At 41.6% G+C, this 18,418-nt stretch overlaps 2 protein-coding genes across 7 annotated transcripts in view; one reads left to right on the top strand and one right to left on the bottom strand.

Annotated features, from left to right (window-relative positions):
• Positions 1 to 8,583, bottom strand: part of LOC111967950 (eukaryotic translation initiation factor 2-alpha kinase 1) — a 39,804-nt gene extending 31,221 nt beyond the window's left edge. Inside the window, exons 1-2 of one of the 4 annotated variants that reach the window (XM_070444944.1) lie at positions 8,242 to 8,581; positions 4,961 to 5,056 (exon numbers count right to left, since the gene is read on the bottom strand). In XM_070444944.1, coding sequence (XP_070301045.1) covers positions 4,961 to 5,056; positions 8,242 to 8,410 — 265 coding nt within the window. In that variant the 5' untranslated portion in view covers positions 8,411 to 8,581. The other 3 variants (XM_070444943.1, XM_023993414.2, XM_070444945.1) reach the window with 3 other exon arrangements.
• On the top strand, positions 7,412 to 17,815 carry LOC111967949 (mismatch repair endonuclease PMS2). Of its 3 annotated transcripts, none has more exons than XM_023993410.2 (10): positions 7,412 to 8,084; positions 10,157 to 10,296; positions 10,425 to 10,511; positions 10,623 to 10,725; positions 10,865 to 11,048; positions 12,009 to 13,546; positions 13,796 to 13,963; positions 14,053 to 14,153; positions 14,309 to 14,478; positions 16,324 to 17,815. In XM_023993410.2, exons 1-10 carry the CDS (start codon positions 8,041 to 8,043, stop codon positions 16,465 to 16,467), a joined length of 2,679 nt encoding a protein of 892 aa, XP_023849178.1. In that variant the 5' UTR covers positions 7,412 to 8,040; the 3' UTR covers positions 16,468 to 17,815. The 3 variants fall into 3 exon arrangements, with proteins under 3 accessions (XP_023849178.1, XP_023849180.1, XP_023849181.1); XM_023993412.2 differs by having other exon boundaries at positions 7,412 to 8,097; XM_023993413.2 differs by lacking the exon at positions 7,412 to 8,084 and adding an exon at positions 8,702 to 10,016.
• The last annotated feature ends 603 nt before the right edge of the window (positions 17,816 to 18,418 follow it).

The raw sequence follows: 18,418 nt of genomic DNA, 5'->3' as shown, positions 1-18,418 counted from the left end.
TCATCTGCATATAGATGTAACTTTGCTGGTTGCATCCCATTTCCCAAATCATTAATCAAATTTGAGAACAACACAGGAGCTAAAATGGAACCCTGGGGCACACCTCTATTAATCTCAAGAAAGCCAGACTTGTGATTGTCAGTATATACACATTAGTTCCTAAATCAATTTACTGCCCCTTCACTGAGACCAGTGTTTCTGAGTCTAGCTAGCAACAATTCATGGTCAACTGAATCAAATACCTTTGATAAATCCACAAACAGAACAGCACAATGTTGCTTTTTATCAAGTGCATAAATGATGTAATTTGCCACAGCTGCAGTTGTGGTGCTGTGCCCCGATCTAAAGCCAGATTGAACCCCGCTCAGTATGTTCTTCTCAATTAAAACGTTTAACTGTGAGTTCACTAGGGATTCATAGACTTTGGCCATGCTGGGAGTTTGGAGATAGGACCATAGTTATTAGCATCTGAGGGATCTCCACTCTTTAGCAGTGGGAGGACATAAGCTGATTTCCAAATGCTGGTATGGAATTGGTCAAGAGACTCAAGTTGAACATGTGAGCCACAGGTTCAGTAGTAATACCAGCTGCTATCTTTAAGAGGTAGGGATCCAGGTTGTTTGGACCTGTAGGCTTTTTAGTGTCTATTGCCTTTAGTGCTTTATAGACCAGTTAAGAACAAATTCGTATTTACAATGACAGCCTTCCCCGACCAAACCCTAACCCGGACGACGCTGGGCCAATTCTGCGCCGCCCTATGGGACTCCCAATCACGGCCAGTTGTGATACAGCCTGAAATCGAACCAGGGTCTGTAGTGACACCTCTAGCACTGAGATGCAGTACCTTAGACCGCTGCGCCACTCTGGAGCCTATATCCTACTGTTTATATTTTAATTTTGTAATTTTAAGCATTTATTATATCGTTAGGTTCTAATTATCAGAGTAAGAACTCAACGGACACTATGAAAACTTAAACCAAGTTTATTCTTCCCAAAGGATCAAACAGCTGAACCGACAAAAACATGTTTACAATAGTGGTGGTATGTGTACCCCACTTTGGGTGGAGTCTCCTCCTTTGCGCTAAACATTCTATCTTTATTGCCAGGCATGAAACTAAGTAATATGGGCAATAAACGGTTCCTTTTCCCTAACGTGACCTGACCTCGACCCCCTTCATCACTAATCACTTTTATTTTTTTCTTCTTTATTTTTGCTCCTTTGCACCCCAGTATCTCTACTTGCACATTCATCTTCTGCACATCTATCACTCCACTGTTTACTTGTTAAATTGTAATTATTTTGCCACTATGGCCTATTTATTGCCTTACCTCTCTAATCTTACTTCATTTGCACACACTGTATATAGACTTTCCTATTGTGTTGTTGTTTGTGTCGCACTGCTTTGCTTTATCTTGGCCAGGTCGCAGTTGTAAATGAGAACTTGTTCTCAACTGGCCTACCTGGTTAAATAAAGGTGAAATAAAACAAATGTTTAAAATATTATCCATCGCTCTCAATGCCTGCCACGTGATTGTTTTCCCTACACTCAGTACATTCTAAGCTTATTTGCACCCACCATATACCTTCCTCCTACAGATAACCATTAACTTCTGGTGTAGACCCTGGACTATGGCACCCCTCATGTCTCTATTATAACTAATGATTAATAATATTTAATCCAAACCCATCAATATGTTGCTTGTTTGTATCAATTGCAAAGACATTGGGAAGTTTGTATTTGTAGTCAACTTTGGGTACGCATTCACTCTAGCTATTTACTCCGATTTCAGCGCAATCTCGTCTAATTTCCACAACTTCCGAATTCGCTAGATGAAGTTCCACCCCCATTCATTTTCAACGGGAGCATGAGAGCAATGTGCAGGGGATTGTGGGAAGGTGAGTGGCGCAAACCCTGCTAGCGGGGCAAGAAAACGTTCAGCTCTGCCCTACTTTATGCAAATTGCACGAGGCCACCGCTGCCGTTAACCAATCAGGTGAGTTGCGGATGTTTGCTTGAAAATCTTCCTTTCATGAAACATAGTTTCGCCTGTCATTAGTTCTGGGCAAGCACAACCAAAAAAGATGGAGAAAAAAAAATCATCCGGTTTTCAAATTCTATATGATTTTTCTTTGCTAGAATAGAGACAAAGTCACAAGGTCAATGGCATGGAGGAGGATTGCAGAGATTGTTGGTGCTGTTGATGGTGGGTGAAGAGAGATTTGCACAACAATGTTTGCTTGTGCTGCTAGCTAACTATGAAAATCAAGCAACCTAGACATCAAAACTGTGATCAAAGCCACCAATTGTGAAATGTGTCCACCAAAGAATAGAAATCACCAGTAACACGCACTATAACATTCTAAATGATACATTACGCATGAATTTACCATTTAATATGCTACCAATTGGATTATGCTATCTTAACATTATGATTCTCATATTTTATGTCTCTTTCATTATACTTGTGTCATGACATTTATGATTATAGCTCACTTCCTGTCAAATAAATAGGCCTACATTCACATTAATGGGTAATTTGGGTAAAGGAAATTGTGGCTTTGACTTGCAAACATTGTTGTGCAAATCTCTGTTTACCCATCATCAACATCAACAGCAATCCTCCCCCATGCATTGACATCCTGATTTTGTCTCTGTATTCTAAAATCATTCTCAGCAAATATACGAGGTAGAATTAAAATGCTCCCCACAACACATTATTTTCCTTTTTGATATTTGTAATTAGCCTACAAATTGACAGGTTATTTTTTCCCATGTACAGTATTGTACCTAGAACACAAGGGTTGGATTTGCACTAAACAATTTCATGTCAGAAAAATGATGTAGGAAATCTGGCTTATGGTTAGCCTCATATACATTATCTACTGGTATCATTTTAAATTGAGAACATATAGCTAGCTCATCAATTTGCAAATTATGTGTGCACATACAAACATGGTCTCTTTTTTGTTTTCTTGAGTAAAGCAGCTCCAAAATGCAGGTGTTTCAGCCTAACTCAGTGCTTTCTGTGGTGGTGGGGCAAGCCAGCAGAAAATAGGAGAGTTGCATCGTGATTGGCTCGGTGTTCTGTCACTCATGGGCACACTACGTCACCGCCAAGTCTAAGTCCTTAGTAAGAGTTGTCATGACTCTCCTGTGAGGATCTGAAGGATCAGGTTACAGTGGGTCCGCTCTACAGTGCCCTCTCTCTCCTGCAGAGGGGGAGAGGGATGGACTTGGACAGTTTAATGACGGTCGTAAATACCTTGCAGAACAACTCTGCCTTTGGGCTCTGCAGGATTGAGGGTAAGAACCCTTTTGATACAAGGAGATTCCTCCCACCAAAACTATGACATCCAAAAGTGGAGAATGACACAATATTCCTTACACAAATAAGGTGGTAAATGGTTGGTGGGGACTTAAAGAACAATCATGTCGAATTCGTTATTAATTTGTGTTGTAACTAAGGACAGTAGAACAACATAACTGTATCTCTGAATGTGTATATTTCCCAGGTATCAGATTTACATCTAAATGTTGTGATTAAATACGAAACTATTTGTGAGAAGATGAAATGTGATCTCAGCCTTCTAAATGAGAAAATGGTTTTTCATATCAAGTTTATCCAGTCAGTAACCAAACTCTGAAACTCTCTCTCGAAGAAGAAGAAGACTACACAGGAAAATTCGGTCTACAGCTAAGTACATTAGTCTAGTAAACTCGACCAAAGACGAGAAGACAAACAATTTACTCTCACCACTATAGATACCTCTATTCTAACGAACAGAGCCCGCTGAACAATGCAAGGTAGACCTCTGGAAGATCCGTTCTAACCGACACTCCGAGACCAACCTACTTCAACTACAAAGGACATGGTGACCTCTGGTGGACAACCAGAGACTCTGATGAATTACTCTCCACAGACGGACCGGCGATTTCAACAGAAACAGACAGCAAAGACATATACACAAAAATATGTACATTCCAATTATTTTGAATGAGTGGCCGTTCATGTGCAAAGTATTCACATTTCCATGAGCATAGTTATCAGTTATATGTACGATAGTTGAATTCCTTTGTCTCTCCCTTTCCCTCTCTTTTGAATCCACCATTTTCTGTAACAAGCCATTATATCGGTTTAGTCCACTAGGGACCTTTCATTGCGTTGTGTTAGTAACCAATACCGTGTGTTTATGTATTTCTGTGTGATTAGTTAGTAAATAAATAATTAAGCCAATTTGTATATCGCTGATTCATCATTTATACTAGGGTTCGTGAAGATATCCAAGAATTTTGCGACGTTCAGAATGAGACTGACGAGGTAAATCATAACTAATGGATGACTAAGATGATAACGATATATTTATATCTGTAGAGTTAATTCGGGAAACGGTAACTCATTAAACAAACTTTTTACTGTGCTGCCCCAAGATTGCTAATGAGTTAATTGCTACATGAGAAATGTAATCAGCATAATAATTAAACATAGTTAATTGATATGATAAAATAAATCGGCATCACATTAATGATAGTAACGACACGACAGGGTATACATAAAAAATTCTAGCCCTTTGAGTCCTGCCATATAGTTACATTAGAATTGCCCTTCCAAGAAGGCTCAAGGTCATTGGCCACAGATGAAATTACGTCAAATCACATATGTAGGGTAGCTTTGATTGGACTGATCATGACAACATCTTACTTTCAAAATCTTAGCTAGCAGTCATCATCATGAATCAAGCCGACAATCTAATGGCAAATCCTTTTCAAACCTTGTCATATGAAGAGAAATTATAGATAAAAATTATCGTGCTCATCGGCCATAAACATTACTCAACAAGTTGGAAATCGTAAATTCAACAATGAGTAGTTTCTGGTTTGGAAGGAATCAGTGACAGTGGCTAACTGCAAGCATTGCAACTGGGAAGTCGGGAATAAACAAGCTCAAACTGGGAAAATACGTTTTGAGTGGTCATCCAACTCGGAATTGTAAATCCGGCCCCCTTCTCTTTCTTTGATGACAAAATTTGACCACGAAGGACCGCCACGCCACCTTCCTGTTGAAGTGAGCACATCACAACAAGGTGAGTGCAAAAGGGTGTTATATGCTGCTGCAAAAATCATGTAATATGCCAGGGAGATATGTCTACTGTAGCTAAGTATTACTAAGTGTATGTTGTGTAGTAAGATGTTAGTAGCCCATGTGCCTCACCCTAATAATTTGGTCTATTTTCACCTCTTAATTTCACCTACTGTTCTGACTCGGTGGTGCACATGTAGCCTATAAGCTGTTGTTGAGAAATGTAATCATTGAACATTGTAAGATCTTTCATTGTCTGCTTGTATGCCCCCTTTATTTATCCTATGTTTCTAACTTGGTGTACAGGGAAAACACTGCAAGAATGGCCCATGTTCTGAATTCTGTCGCTGTACATTTCAAAAGTGCTGAACAAATAGTTATATTGACTACATCCGTCCTAGCTTGCTCATTAATGTCTTAATCGAAATTACAGATTGTCGTCCCCTTATGCCATAGTTTGTACATCTCAATTGTCAGTAGAAACCACATTTTTAAGCAAGTCAGCCATATCATATTTTTTTTTTAAAGGCAGTAAATGAGGCTGAATGAACTGTTTTGCTGCCAGACAAGGCACCGCTGATAGCCAGGTGTAGCAGTGGTAAGGTGTTGGGACAGCTTTATGCAGGCCCTAACAGTTTGTGGGCACCGTTATAGTGCAATTAATGTATTGTATTGTAGTGGCTTTGCTGGCATGCATCTCACTCCCCCCCACCACCACCAAAATGTACATGTTAAAATCACTGCATGGCTGATATCCTGAGGCAGAGTAACAATGAAATAAAACCGATTGGGGAACTCATAACTGGACAAAAAGGTCATGTTCATTTGAGAAAGCAACACAGACAAATTAGAGACAGATCCCCTTCACACCTTTTTATTGCAGAATTGTGATATGTGATGAATGAACATTGACAACAGTTCATCTTGAATAATATTTTAAGTTAATAATTAAAACAAGATTAAACACTTCACTGAATCAAAATATAATTTCAAAATGTACAAATAATCTAACTTGTTTGTAAATGTTAGACATCTTAGTAAGTAGGCTATTATTACTAAAGCATAATTTCAGGTGAACCAAAAAGTCCATACAACTTTGCTCCACTCCCTGATCTACTGGGTGAGTAGACTTCTATTCCAGCCCAGCAATAATACACATTATTATCAACTCCTTAGGTTTGATAAGTTAAATCAGGTATGTTAGTGCTGGGCTGGAACAGAAGCCTGCACACCCAGCATACCTCCAGGAGAAGGATTGGCCTGCTCCAGTTGTAATAAGTTTGTAGCCTACATTGTGTGTGACTTTTAACTGTATTGTTGTATACAACATTTGCTAACACAAGTACACATACAACCCATGACATACAAGGATGTGCCAGCAGTCTCTTGGGACATTCACTAGGACCTCTTCATCTGCAGACAGGCTTTCGGGCAGCTCTCCTCAGACAGCACAAAGAAACAGGCTTCATTTTATTACATTTAGACAGCTCTGGCGATTATCTCTCTGTCTTCATAGTTTTCCTCTCTGGGGACTAAAACTAGAGAATATTTTCATAATGTCATCCTACAACCTGCTTTATCTAGCTAGTACACCTACTCCCTTTTCTGACAGATGGAGCAGAAAATAAATTCACCCTCTTCCATTGCTGTTATCTACAAATGTATTTGGAACATGAGTTTTTAATATAGAATGAAAAATAGGCCTACATCAAGCTAATATGACGTTAACTAGCTGATTATATTTCACTTTGCTAGCTATAGTATGTAAAATTGGCTAGCTAGCTAACAAGCAGCTCATTATAGTTTAACATTTTCAAAACGTATTTACTAACTTACTTGAATAGTTTCACACTTACGCCCACGAAGCGGACAATATTTTGGAGACAAATGTTGTCAAGAGCGCATTCTGACACACTGGAAGCAATTTACGAACGCACCCTTTGTTCTGAAGTTATCAGTGGACACAGAAATATGAATAAACCATGTTTAGCGGATCTCTTCTGTGTATAAAGTGACGCAGGTGTGCAAAAAAAGCATCTAACGATGCCCTTAGCTGTTCTACAAGTTGTCTGAGGCAGGCGTAAGACTACAGGCGTTTTCAAGTGCATTGGTTTTGGGAAATAGCTCGGAGATGTAACGATGTTCTTACGAAGGTGTTAACGACGAATTCATGCCGCTTTTAAAACAACTGTGAACTCTGAATAATACGAAGTAAAATTATGACGTCAGGGATCTTCAGGTCGGTTCTCTAGAAAGAGGCCCGAGTTGGATGACCGTTGAAATCGATTTTTCCCAGTCGGAGCTCATTTTTTCTCCTGGGTTCCCAGTTGTTTTGAACGCGGCATTAGCTTTTGGGAAACCGGGCTAGGTAGGGAAAGGGGTCCAGCTCCGATATCGTCTCTCAGAGCAGTCCTCCCTCCGGGTCTCTATGCTACCGCCTACTGATATGTAATCTCTCAATGCAGTGCATCTCTCAGGAAAAGTGGGGGTTTCGAAAGGAGTGGACGTTTCAGAAGGAACCATATCAGGAGAAGTGGGGTTTTCAAAAAGTGCCAATCAAGATGTCCTTTGTGTTATCGGACTTTAGTCATGGTCTGCAGAGATGACAGTAAGGAATTTCAGTTGTAGCCCAAAAAAATGTATATTCACTCACTGTGAGCTTTGTCTTTGAACTTTACCTACCCGTAGCCATGTATGTAACGTTACGTTTTTCGTAAATGCTAGCTAACGTTAGCTACCCTATTATAAAAAGCATTCATTTTACAATGTATTTTATTAAATATTTGAAATAATAATAGAAATATCAAGTCATGGCGGTTCTAGTAGTTATGGAACTCCAGCGCTTCTAGTGTTAAGACTCCTTTCGAAACGCCCACTCTTTTCGATATCCCACTTTTTCTTAGAGATGCAATGCATTGAAAGATGACATTTCAGTAGATGGCAGCATAGAGACCCTGAGGGATGACTACTCTGAGAGATGACGTCGCAACTGGACCCTATTGCAGGTATATTCAGTGGGTAGGTTTGCTGACAACAGGATGACTCCACCCACAGTACTGCCTAGCTAGTTAGATTGAGGCTAGTTAGCACAGCCATATTTGTAGAATCAATTTCGGGTGTCTATCAACTTACTGTCAAATTCAACCTCATCTATCAACTTACTGTCAAATTCAACCTCATCTTCACTGGTGGTCAAATTAAACACACTCCGCTCATGTCTGGTCGTTGTGGTGGTTAGATTTCGGCGAATCAAGGGGTTGATCATGCTGCTGCTACTCGAACTTTCCTCTCTGAGCCCGTTCAGAGAGCTAAACATATTGACGTCGGCCATTTAACTGTGGCATAAATCCATGTCCAACTGTAAGAATACTTAAGCTTTAATATTTTCCATTTCGCATGAACGGTAACTACTTTAAGTAGACGTTATTATCAAATAATATTTACACAAGCTCGCCAGAAGAGTCCCATACGGTCAAGTGTCATCCATTTCGAACAACACACACAGGAAAGAGAGGGGGCGTTGTCTTAAAACAGCATGAGCTGAATATTACGTTCGGTTTAATAATTTCACGTCCACTGTGAAGAGAAATTATGAATCAAGTCTGACTTCATTTGTATCATTATATATTGATGAGATTGTATCACTTTTAAAACGTAACCCTATCCATTCATGTAATCCATTACCGCGGTCTTGTTCGTTTTATTATTTTGCGCTACAAGTCAGACATTCCCTGCAGCATCTCATTTCGTCCCTGATCCTGGCAAGGATGATGATGAAATGTTACAAATCTTTATTGGTGACATACATGTTTTTTTTTCATTAATCAGAAAAAATACACATTTTAGAGATTTCAAACGAAAACTACAAGTACTGACTTGTTCAATAGTTCACCCCAGAGTCATATATTTAGTCTATATTCTATGGCTTTGGTTAACCCTATGCAAAAAAAGTATTTAGTGGTTCTATTGACTGGCAGACAGCAGGGGATTGGCCTGCTGGATGGTCTTGGCAAGACGGGATACTGCTTTTGTCAAACAACTTTTGACGTTGATTTGACAAAATTTAAATCCTTTCTAGCCATGACCCTGCTTGGACCCTGCGAAACCTAGATAACTGTTGATGCGCATTGCGCACCAACAACTAACAATAAGAGAACGTCATAACACAGGCATAACACAACCCTAAGAGGGTTGAATATAATGTAGGCACTAGCGCAGGGGTGGGCAAACTTTTTGGCTCGAGGGCCACATCGGGATTTTGAAATTCAACGGAGGGCCGTATTTTTGGGGGGACTAATTGTTTGTTAAAATCTATTTGTGGGGCCTCCAGAGTGGCGCAGCAGTCTAGAGAGGGTGGTGTAGTGGGGGGGAAGGAAAGTGGTGTCTAGTGCTCTATTTCACTAGTCTTACAGGAACAGGACCAATGGAGAGAATTTAATGTACGGTAGGTAGGCCGTGACTGTCCTCACACTCCAGTACAGTAGGTGGCAATGTATGCACATTAAAGTTGGATGCGATCCGCTTAACCAACCCCGACGAGGAAGAGCAAGAGCTCTGCTCGTGTTCTCTGCGCAGAATCAATCGTGATTCATCCAAAACAAGCGCGCGGATAGATGGATGTCAACATGAGGAGGAAGAGGACTACCTTTGTTTTCATTGCAGCCACTTCAATCTAAATCACGGTTTACTGATTTTTGTTGTTGCGACAACTGAATTCGGTGAACTTAACGTTAAGTTTTCTTACTCGCTGACAACATGTATGACAGCTAGCTAGCTTGTTTGTCAGACGCTGGCCATCTAGTTGTAGCCGGAATTTGGTTTGATGAAAGGGTGCTACCAGAGAAAACAGAATCAACAAACAGAATATAGACCTTATACAGACAGGCAGTGCACCAGCTAGGGTGTTTTCTTCAAACAGTCGAGATGACGGATGCAAGGTGAGAGGAGTATCCATCTACATGTTTCCTTGTTCATTGATGTTACACTCAACTGCAAGGAAACATAATTGTGTAGAATGAAAACACCTGCATACGTGTACCAAAGCCATTTGTGTCATGATGATTATATTTCATAACAGCTCTGAACCAGCTGGAACCATCAAGGCCATTGACAGGCACTCTGTGCATCAGATCTGCTCTGGACAAGTTGTGTTGACCCTGGCTACAGCTGTCAAGGAACTGGTTGAAAACAGTATTGATGCAGGGGCCACCAATGTTGGTAAGTGCTTTGCAAATACTGTACTGTAAATCGACTGGATGTAGTATGGTTTCTGTTTTGGAAATGCGTTGTTGTTGATGTTGCACAAATCCAAAATATGGAGAGTTGTTTCCACCTCATATCTGTAGACATTAAATTGAAGGACAGCGGAACAGAGCTTGTGGAAGTGTCTGACAACGGCAAAGGAGTGGAAGAGGTTAATTTTGAAGGACTAAGTGAGTAACACCATTTATCTGCCAATTGTATGTTTGTATATTGCATACTGTAGTATACTGTATTTATTGGACACTGTACTCAGGCCCTTGATTTTATCCTCCTGCCCACAGCCTTGAAGCACCACACATCGAAGCTGAAGGATTTCTCTGACCTTATCCACGTGGAAACATTTGGCTTCCGAGGGGAAGCCCTCAGCTCTCTTTGTGCCCTCAGGTAAAGCTGTGTTCTATCTCTCTATATCTCCTGGATGGATAGAGAGTATAACATAGTTGAACTTATTCTAAGAGTCAGATGCAAGTTCCCTACTTTCCTCTGCAGTATTATCAGCTGACCTCCTCTCTTCTCTCCCCAGTGACCTCAGTGTTGTGACCTGTCATGAGGCTGCCCAGGTGGGCACCAAGCTGGTGTTTGACCACAACGGTCACCTGACCCAACGGTCACCCCACCCCAGGCAGCAGGGCACCACAGTCAGCCTGTCGCAGCTCTTCTACACCCTGCCTGTCCGACACAAGGAATTCCAACGCAACATCAAAAAGGTCAGTTATTTTCAAATCAAAATCAAATTTATTTATAAAGCCCTTCTTACATCAGCTGATATCTCAAAGTGCTGTACAGAAACCCAGCCTAAAACCCCAAACAGCAAGCAATGCAGGTGTAGAAGCACGGTGGCTAGGAAAAACTCCCTAGAAAGGCCAGAACCTAGAGGGGAACCAGGCTATGAGGGGTGGCCAGTCCTCTTCTGGCTTTGCCGGGTGGAGATTATAACAGAACATGGCCAAGATGTTCAAATGTTCATAGATGACCAGCAMGGTCAAATAATAATAATCACAGTYGTTGTCGAGGGTGCAACAYGTCAGCACCTCAGGAGTAAATGTCAGTTGGCTTTTCATAGCCGATCATTCAGAGTATCTCTACTGCTCCTGCTGTCTCTAGAGAGTTGAAAACAGCAGGTCTGGGACAGGTAGCACGTCTGGTGAACAGGTCAGGGTTCCATAGCCGCAGGCAGAACAGTTGAAACTGGAGCAGCAGCACGACCAGGTGGACTGGGGACAGCAAGGAGTCATCAGGCCAGGTAGTCCTGAAGCATGGTCCTAGGGCTCAGGTTCTCCTAGAGAGAGAAAGAAATAAAGAGAGAGAGATAATTAGAGAGAGCATACTTAAATTCACACAGGACACTGGATAAGACAGGAGAAATACTCCAGATATAACAGACTGACCCTAGCCCCCTGACACATAAACTACTGCAGCATAAATACTGGAGGAAATGAGTCACTAGTCAGCCATATTCGTTTGGATCTACACTGAGTGGTGTGTCATGCTGTGGTTGGACAGTACATTACTCAATCACAACAACACAATTGACTAAAATAACAGCACTCCTTTAAAAGGAATGTCAACACACTACTTTGACTGGTTGTATTCTACTGTTTGTATTTTCTTCAGAACTGGTTTAGGGAATGCATAAAGTATTGTGCTCTCACTTTGTATGTGTGCAGGAATACACCAAGATGATTCACGTGCTCCAGTCCTACTGCATCGTCTCTACAGGGGTTCGTATCACCTGCACCAACCAGACGGGACAGGGCAAACGCACCCCGGTCCTCTGCACCAGCGGCAAACAGAGCATGAGGGACAACATTGGAGCCATATTTGGCCCCAAACAGTTGCAGAGTCTGCTTCTATTCCAGCAGCTCTCCCCAACAGACAACATCAAGGAGGATTATGGACTGAGTAATGCAGACCTACCCAAAGACCTCTTCACAATCTCCGGTTTTGTGTCGCGAGGGGATCATGGTGTCGGGAGAAGTGCCACAGACAGACAGTTCTTTTACATCAACAACCGACCGTGTGATCCTTCTAAGGTCTCCAAGGTTGTGAATGAAGTGTATCACATGTTTAACAGACATCAGTATCCATTTGTTGCATTGAACATCACTGTTGCCTCAGAGTGTGTGGATGTGAATGTCACTCCAGACAAGCGTCAGATCTTCCTCCAGGAGGAGAAGCTCCTGCTAGCCATCATGAAAAGCTCTCTCATCGCCATGTACGAGACTGGAGTCAACAAGATCAGCCTGAACCACATGTCCTACTCCACCACCAGTAAACACACTTTACAAGATTCCTACAGACCAGCAGAGCCTCCATCTGATATGGAAGGATGCCAGGTTCCATCATCTGAGATGGCTCCTGAAGCTGGAGATGATTCAGAATCTGTTATACCAAGCCCCCAGCCTTTTCTCAACTTGGCTGGATTGAAGACTGCTTTCTCCATGCACAACAGCCCAGGCAGTGGGTCCAAGTCGAGCACTACTAAAGCTGCTAACACTGGTCCAACCCAGAAGAAACTGCAGTCTTTCTTCGGAGGCTCTGACAAGAGTCAGAACACACACGGGCCAAGTTTACAATCTCCTTTGAAATCCAGTCGAGGTGCAGTGAAATGTTCCCCTGTGGGGAGGTCTGTGCTGGAGGGGTTCAGGTATGGAAGGACGCCGGACAGCGACGTAGACTCTGGCAGAGAGAGCGTCCTGTCAGAGCACAGCTCCCCCACAGCCACCCCAGAGAGTCTCTATGCTACTACAGGGTCAGAGTTCAACTCACCAGACATCACAGTAGATGACGAACCCATTATAAAAAGCGAGGTACTCGATGAACCCTTCAATGAGGAACGCACAGTTGCTAAGCACTTCGACCGGCCGATTGAACAACGTATTTCAGAGACGTCTGTGGAGATGAGCTTCAGTCCCAACGCCAAGAAGGCCAAACTAGAGGATGGTCAGTTCTCCTCGGAGTACAAGACCACACATTCAGCCAGTTCTGAAGGATCCTCTGGGTCTAATGTGGACGCACCAGTCTGTGTACAGAAGAGGGCAGTGCCACTGCAGTTCTCTGTACAGGAGCTGTTTGGGAGGGTGAGAAGGCTACAGGAACAGCGTAGAGAGAAGGCTGAAGACGGGCTGCGCTACAGACGCTTCAGAGCCAAAATCAGCCCTGGAGAGAATCAGAGTGCTGAGGATGAGCTGAAGAAAGAGATATGGTGGGAATTTAACTGCTATTTTTGGTTATTGTTGGTTAATTGTAAGGACAATATTTTTTCCCTGACCACTATGTTTGACCTTTTATCTCCATAAAAGAAAGTGGCACAATTTAATCTAATTTTTTTATTGCATTTCTGAACCAATTTTTAGGTGCACGTTGCCTTCGTCAGGGTCGACATAACAATATGATTATTATCGAGTTATTATACTTAAATCCGTTGAAATGTTCCCATCTGTAATCCCCATAGCAAAGACAGTTTTAAGGACATGGAGATAATCGGACAGTTTAACCTGGGCTTCATCATAACTAAGCTCAACTCTGACATCTTCATGATAGACCAGCACGCCACCGACGAGAAGTACAACTTCGAGATGCTTCAACAACACACTGCACTGCAAGGACAGAGACTCATTGTGTAAGAAATCACTGACATTCACCACCACTTTTATATAGGTAACTTAACTCATTTTGTGTTAAACTTATAGTTTTTTATGGTGTTCTCAGTCCACAGAATCTCCACCTCACAGCAGTCAGCGAGAACGTTCTCATGGAGAACCTTGAGATCTTCAGAAAGAATGGCTTTGATTTCCTCATAGATGAAGAGGGTAAGAAAATTTGAAAACAACACTCCTATATTTAGTGGGGTAAAATATACCTTGCCATAAGAAATTAGAATTACACTCTCCAAAAGGTGGATTTCAAACTAGCATGGCTCCTATCCGTTTTCTGATTCTGAATTCCATTGCGCTCTGTGTTCCAGCCCAGGTGATGGAGCGGGTGAAGCTGGTGTCCCTGCCAACCAGTAAGAACTGGACATTTGGTCCGGGGGACATCGAGGAGCTCATCTTCATGTTGAGTGACAGCCCAGGGGTCATGTGTCGACCGTCTCGTGTCAGGCAGATGTTCGCCTCCAGGGCCTGCAGGAAGTCGGTAAGTGGTTGTTACAGTTGAAGTCGGATGTTTACATACACCTTAGCCAAAAACATTTAAAACTGTTTTTCACAATTCCTGACATTTAATCCTAGTAAAAAATTCCCTGTCTTAAGTCAGTTAGGATCACCACTTTATTTTAAGAATGTGAAATGTCAGAATAATAGTAGAGAATAATTTATTTCAGCTTTTATTTCTTTCATCACATTCCCAGTGGGTCAGAAGTTTACATGCACTCAATTAGTATTAGGTAGCATTGCCTTTAAATTGTTTAACTTGGGTCAAACGTTTTGGGTAGCCTTCCACAAGCTTCCCACAATAAGTTGGGTGAATTTTGTCCCATTCCTCCTGACAGAGCTGGTGTAACTGAGTCAGGTTTGTAGGCCTCCTTGCTCGCACACACTTTTTCAGTTCTGCCCACAAATGCTCTATGGGATTGAGGTCAGGGCTTTGTGATGGCCACTCCAATACCTTGACTTTGTTGTCCTTAAGCCATTTTGCCACAACTTTGGAAGTATGCTTGGGGTCATTGTCCATTTGGAAGACCCATTTGCGACCAAGCTTTAACTTCCTGACTGATGTCTTGAGATGTTGCTTCAATATATCCACCAAAGTTTCCTCCCTCCCATCTATTTTGTGATGTGCACCAGTCCCTCCTGCAGCAAAGCACCTCCACAACATGATGCTGCCACCCCTGTGCTTCCCGGTTGGGATTGTGTTCTTCGGCTTGCAAGCCTCCCCCTTTTTCCTCCAAACATAACAATGGTCATTATGGCCAAACAGTTCTATTTTTGTTTCATCAGACCAGAGGACATTTCTCCAAAAAGTGCAATCTTTGTCCCCATGTGCAGTTGCAAACCGTAGTCTGGCTTTTTAATGGCGGTTTTGGAGCAGTGGCTTCTTCCTTGCTGAGCAGCCTTTCAGATTATGTGGATATAGATACTTTTGTACCTGTTTCCTCCAGCATCTTCACAAGGTCCTTTGCTGTTGTTCTGGGATTGATTTGCACTTTTTGCACCAAAGTACGTTCATCTCTAGGAGACAGAACACGTCTCCTTCCAGAGAGGTATGACAGCTGCGTGGTCCCATGGTGTTTATACTTGTGTACTATTGTTTGTACAGATGAACGTGGTACCTTCAGGAGTTTGGAAATTGCTCCCAAGGATGAACCAGACTTGTGGAGGTCTACAATTTWTTTTCTGAGGTCTTGGCTGATTTCTTTTGATTTTRCCATGYTYTCAAGCAAAGAGGCACTGAGTTTGAAGGTAGGCCTTGAAATACATCCACAGGTACACCTCCAATTGACTCAAATGATGTCAATTAGCCTATCAGAAGCTTCTAAAGCCATGACATAATTTTCTGGAATTTTCCAAGCTATTTAAAGGCACAGTCAACTTAGTGTATGTAAACTTCTGACCCACTGGAATTTGTGATACAGTGAAATAATCTCTAAACAATTGTTGGAAAAATGTGTTGTGTCATGCACAAAGTAGATGTCCTAACCGACTTGCCAAAACTATAGTTTGTTAACAAGAAATTTGTGGAGTGGTAGAAAAACTAGTTTTAATGACTCCAACCTAAGTGTATGTAAACTTCCGACTTCAACTGTATATGTTTTTGTGATGTATTAATGTGATTGACTTGTGATTTAATGAGTTGTATGATTTAACCACTAAATAAGAATTATTAGTACAAATACACCAGTTATAATGTATGTTATGCAGTGATTGAATGTGTAAATGTTTGTTTGGTATTTTAAACATACTTTTGCACTAGGTTTCCAACGACACAATTTTAATTTGTGCCCTGGTCCAATGATGCTATGTACTCTGTCTCCCACGTAAGGTGATGATCGGTACTGCTCTGAGCACCAGTGAGATGAAGAAGCTTGTGGTTCATATGGGGGAGATAGAGCAGCCTTGGAACTGTCCACATGGCAGACCCACTATGAGACACCTTGTAAACTTGAACATCATCTCAGAAGACTGAAGTTTAAATTGGTTTCTCAACTCAGCTGGACCAGCTCAAACAGATACACTGAATACCTCTCTAAACAGTGTTGGCCTGCTCTTATCTGAATAGACACTAGGCTGCTTTTCACCCCCAAAACATTGACTAACTCATTATGTAAAACCAAGCACTGTTAGGTATTTTTTTTGTCAAACAATCTTAACGTTTAATCAATTTGACACTGCATGTTCATGTTCAGCCTTCATATTTGTTTTATATTTCTACAAATTTTATTATTTTAAGTACGCATTCAATAAAATAATCCGAACACAAATGCTCTGACATTATAATTTCAGTACATAAGCCCAACTTGAATAGAACAATATTTTGTTGGTGTTTGTACTGTAAATACTTTCTTGACATACTGAGGATTCCGTACTGAGCTCCTTAGCATGGTATGTTTACGGAACTGCATCGGCTGGATGACCAAGTGAAATTGCAAAAGGGGTTAAAAAGAAAAAACCTGAGAAAACGACTCACAAACAGTCATAAGTCAATTTTTGCCATTTGGCTCCCAAGCTGGTGTTGTCTTGGAACCACACGTTGTAGATCAGGGGTGTCAAACTCGTTCCATGGAGGGCCTATGCCGTGTTCAAATGCTAATCGACTTGCTGAATTGTTGAATGCGGCACGTGCATATCTATAACCAGTTAGCAAGTCGGACATTTCAGAGGTTCCTAGTTCCGACTAACATGTGAACGTGGCATTAGTGTCTGCAAGTTTTTGTTTCCAATTAAGCTCTAGACAACCAGGTGTGGAGAGTTTATTACTAATTAGTGTCCTTAATCAACCAAGTTCAAGGGAGGGACAGAAACCCGCAATCACTCTGCCCTCCGTGGAATGAGTTTGACACCTGTGTTGTAGATGAAGAGTGGGATAGGACACAGATTTAATGACAACCACCATTCACTGACAAACAATTTGAGAGAAGTGATGGTCTCTGGTCTTCCTAATATTATTGTCCAAAGGTAAACCATTGCTCATCATTCGCCTCTCTCTCTGAACATGAAACAATGCCTCCATATTGTTTTGTTTTTTCCATAATAAATTAAGCATACATTGCTCAGCATGCTAACTACATGATCAATGAAAGCAATCTGCTCACTCAGGTATGATGAAGAAAAGTATCAAGAGCAGTTCCATGGTGAAGGTGTGGCATATTTTCAGGGAGAACATGTCTTTAAGGTATTTCATTATGCCATTTCCATATTGTGTCTATATCACATTGTATCCTGAACATAAATATAAATGCAACATGTCAAGTGTTGGTCCCATTTTTTATGAGCTGAAATAAAAATGTTCCATATGCACAAAAAGCGTATTTCTCTCAGATTTTGTGTACAAAATTGTTTACATCCCTGTTAGTGAGCATTTCTCCTTTGCCAAGATAATCCATCCACCTGAAAACTGTGGCATAACAAAAATTGGATTAAACAGCATGATCATTACACATGTGCACTTTGTGCTGGGGGCAATAAAAGGCAAATGTCCAACAGAGCTGTTGCCAGAGAATTGAATGTTAATTTCTCTACCTCTAATAATCTGCCTCCGACATTGTTTTAGATAAATTGGCACTACATCCAACCGGCCTCACAATCGCAGACCACATGTAACCACCCCAGCCCAGGACATCCACATCCGGCTTCTTCACCTGTGGGATCGTCTGGGGGGAGGGGGGTGCAGAGGAGTATTTCTGTCTCTAATAAAGACCTTTTGTGTGGAAAAACTCATTCTGATTGGCTGGGCCTGGCTCCCCAGTGGGTGGACCTGGCTCCCAAGTGGGTGGGCCTATGCCCTCTGAGGCCCACCCATGGTTGCGCTACTGCACAGTTGTGAAATCCATAGATTAGGACCTCATTTATTTCCATTGACTGATTTCCTTCTTTGAAGTGTAACTCAGTAAAATCTTTGAAATTGTTGCATGTTGCAT

The sequence above is a fragment of the Salvelinus sp. IW2-2015 genome, linkage group LG8 (genome assembly GCF_002910315.2).
Source record: "Salvelinus sp. IW2-2015 linkage group LG8, ASM291031v2, whole genome shotgun sequence".
Lineage (NCBI taxonomy): Eukaryota > Metazoa > Chordata > Actinopteri > Salmoniformes > Salmonidae > Salvelinus > Salvelinus sp. IW2-2015.
The sequence above is the reverse complement of the archived record's forward strand: the minus strand, read 5'-3'. Positions and strand labels throughout refer to the sequence as shown.

What these genes read in the sequence shown, in the direction of transcription:
- LOC111967949 (XM_023993410.2), top strand. Translation starts at nt 8,041, where the DNA reads ATGACTACTCTGAGAGATGACGTCGCAACTGGACCCTATTGCAG. An exon ending in GCAACTGGACCCTATTGCAG is followed by an intron (nt 8,085 to 10,156) that starts GTATATTCAGTG and finishes ATTTCATAACAG; the next exon opens with CTCTGAACCAGCTGGAACCA. An exon ending in GGTTAATTTTGAAGGACTAA is followed by an intron (nt 10,512 to 10,622) that starts GTGAGTAACACC and finishes TCCTGCCCACAG; the next exon opens with CCTTGAAGCACCACACATCG.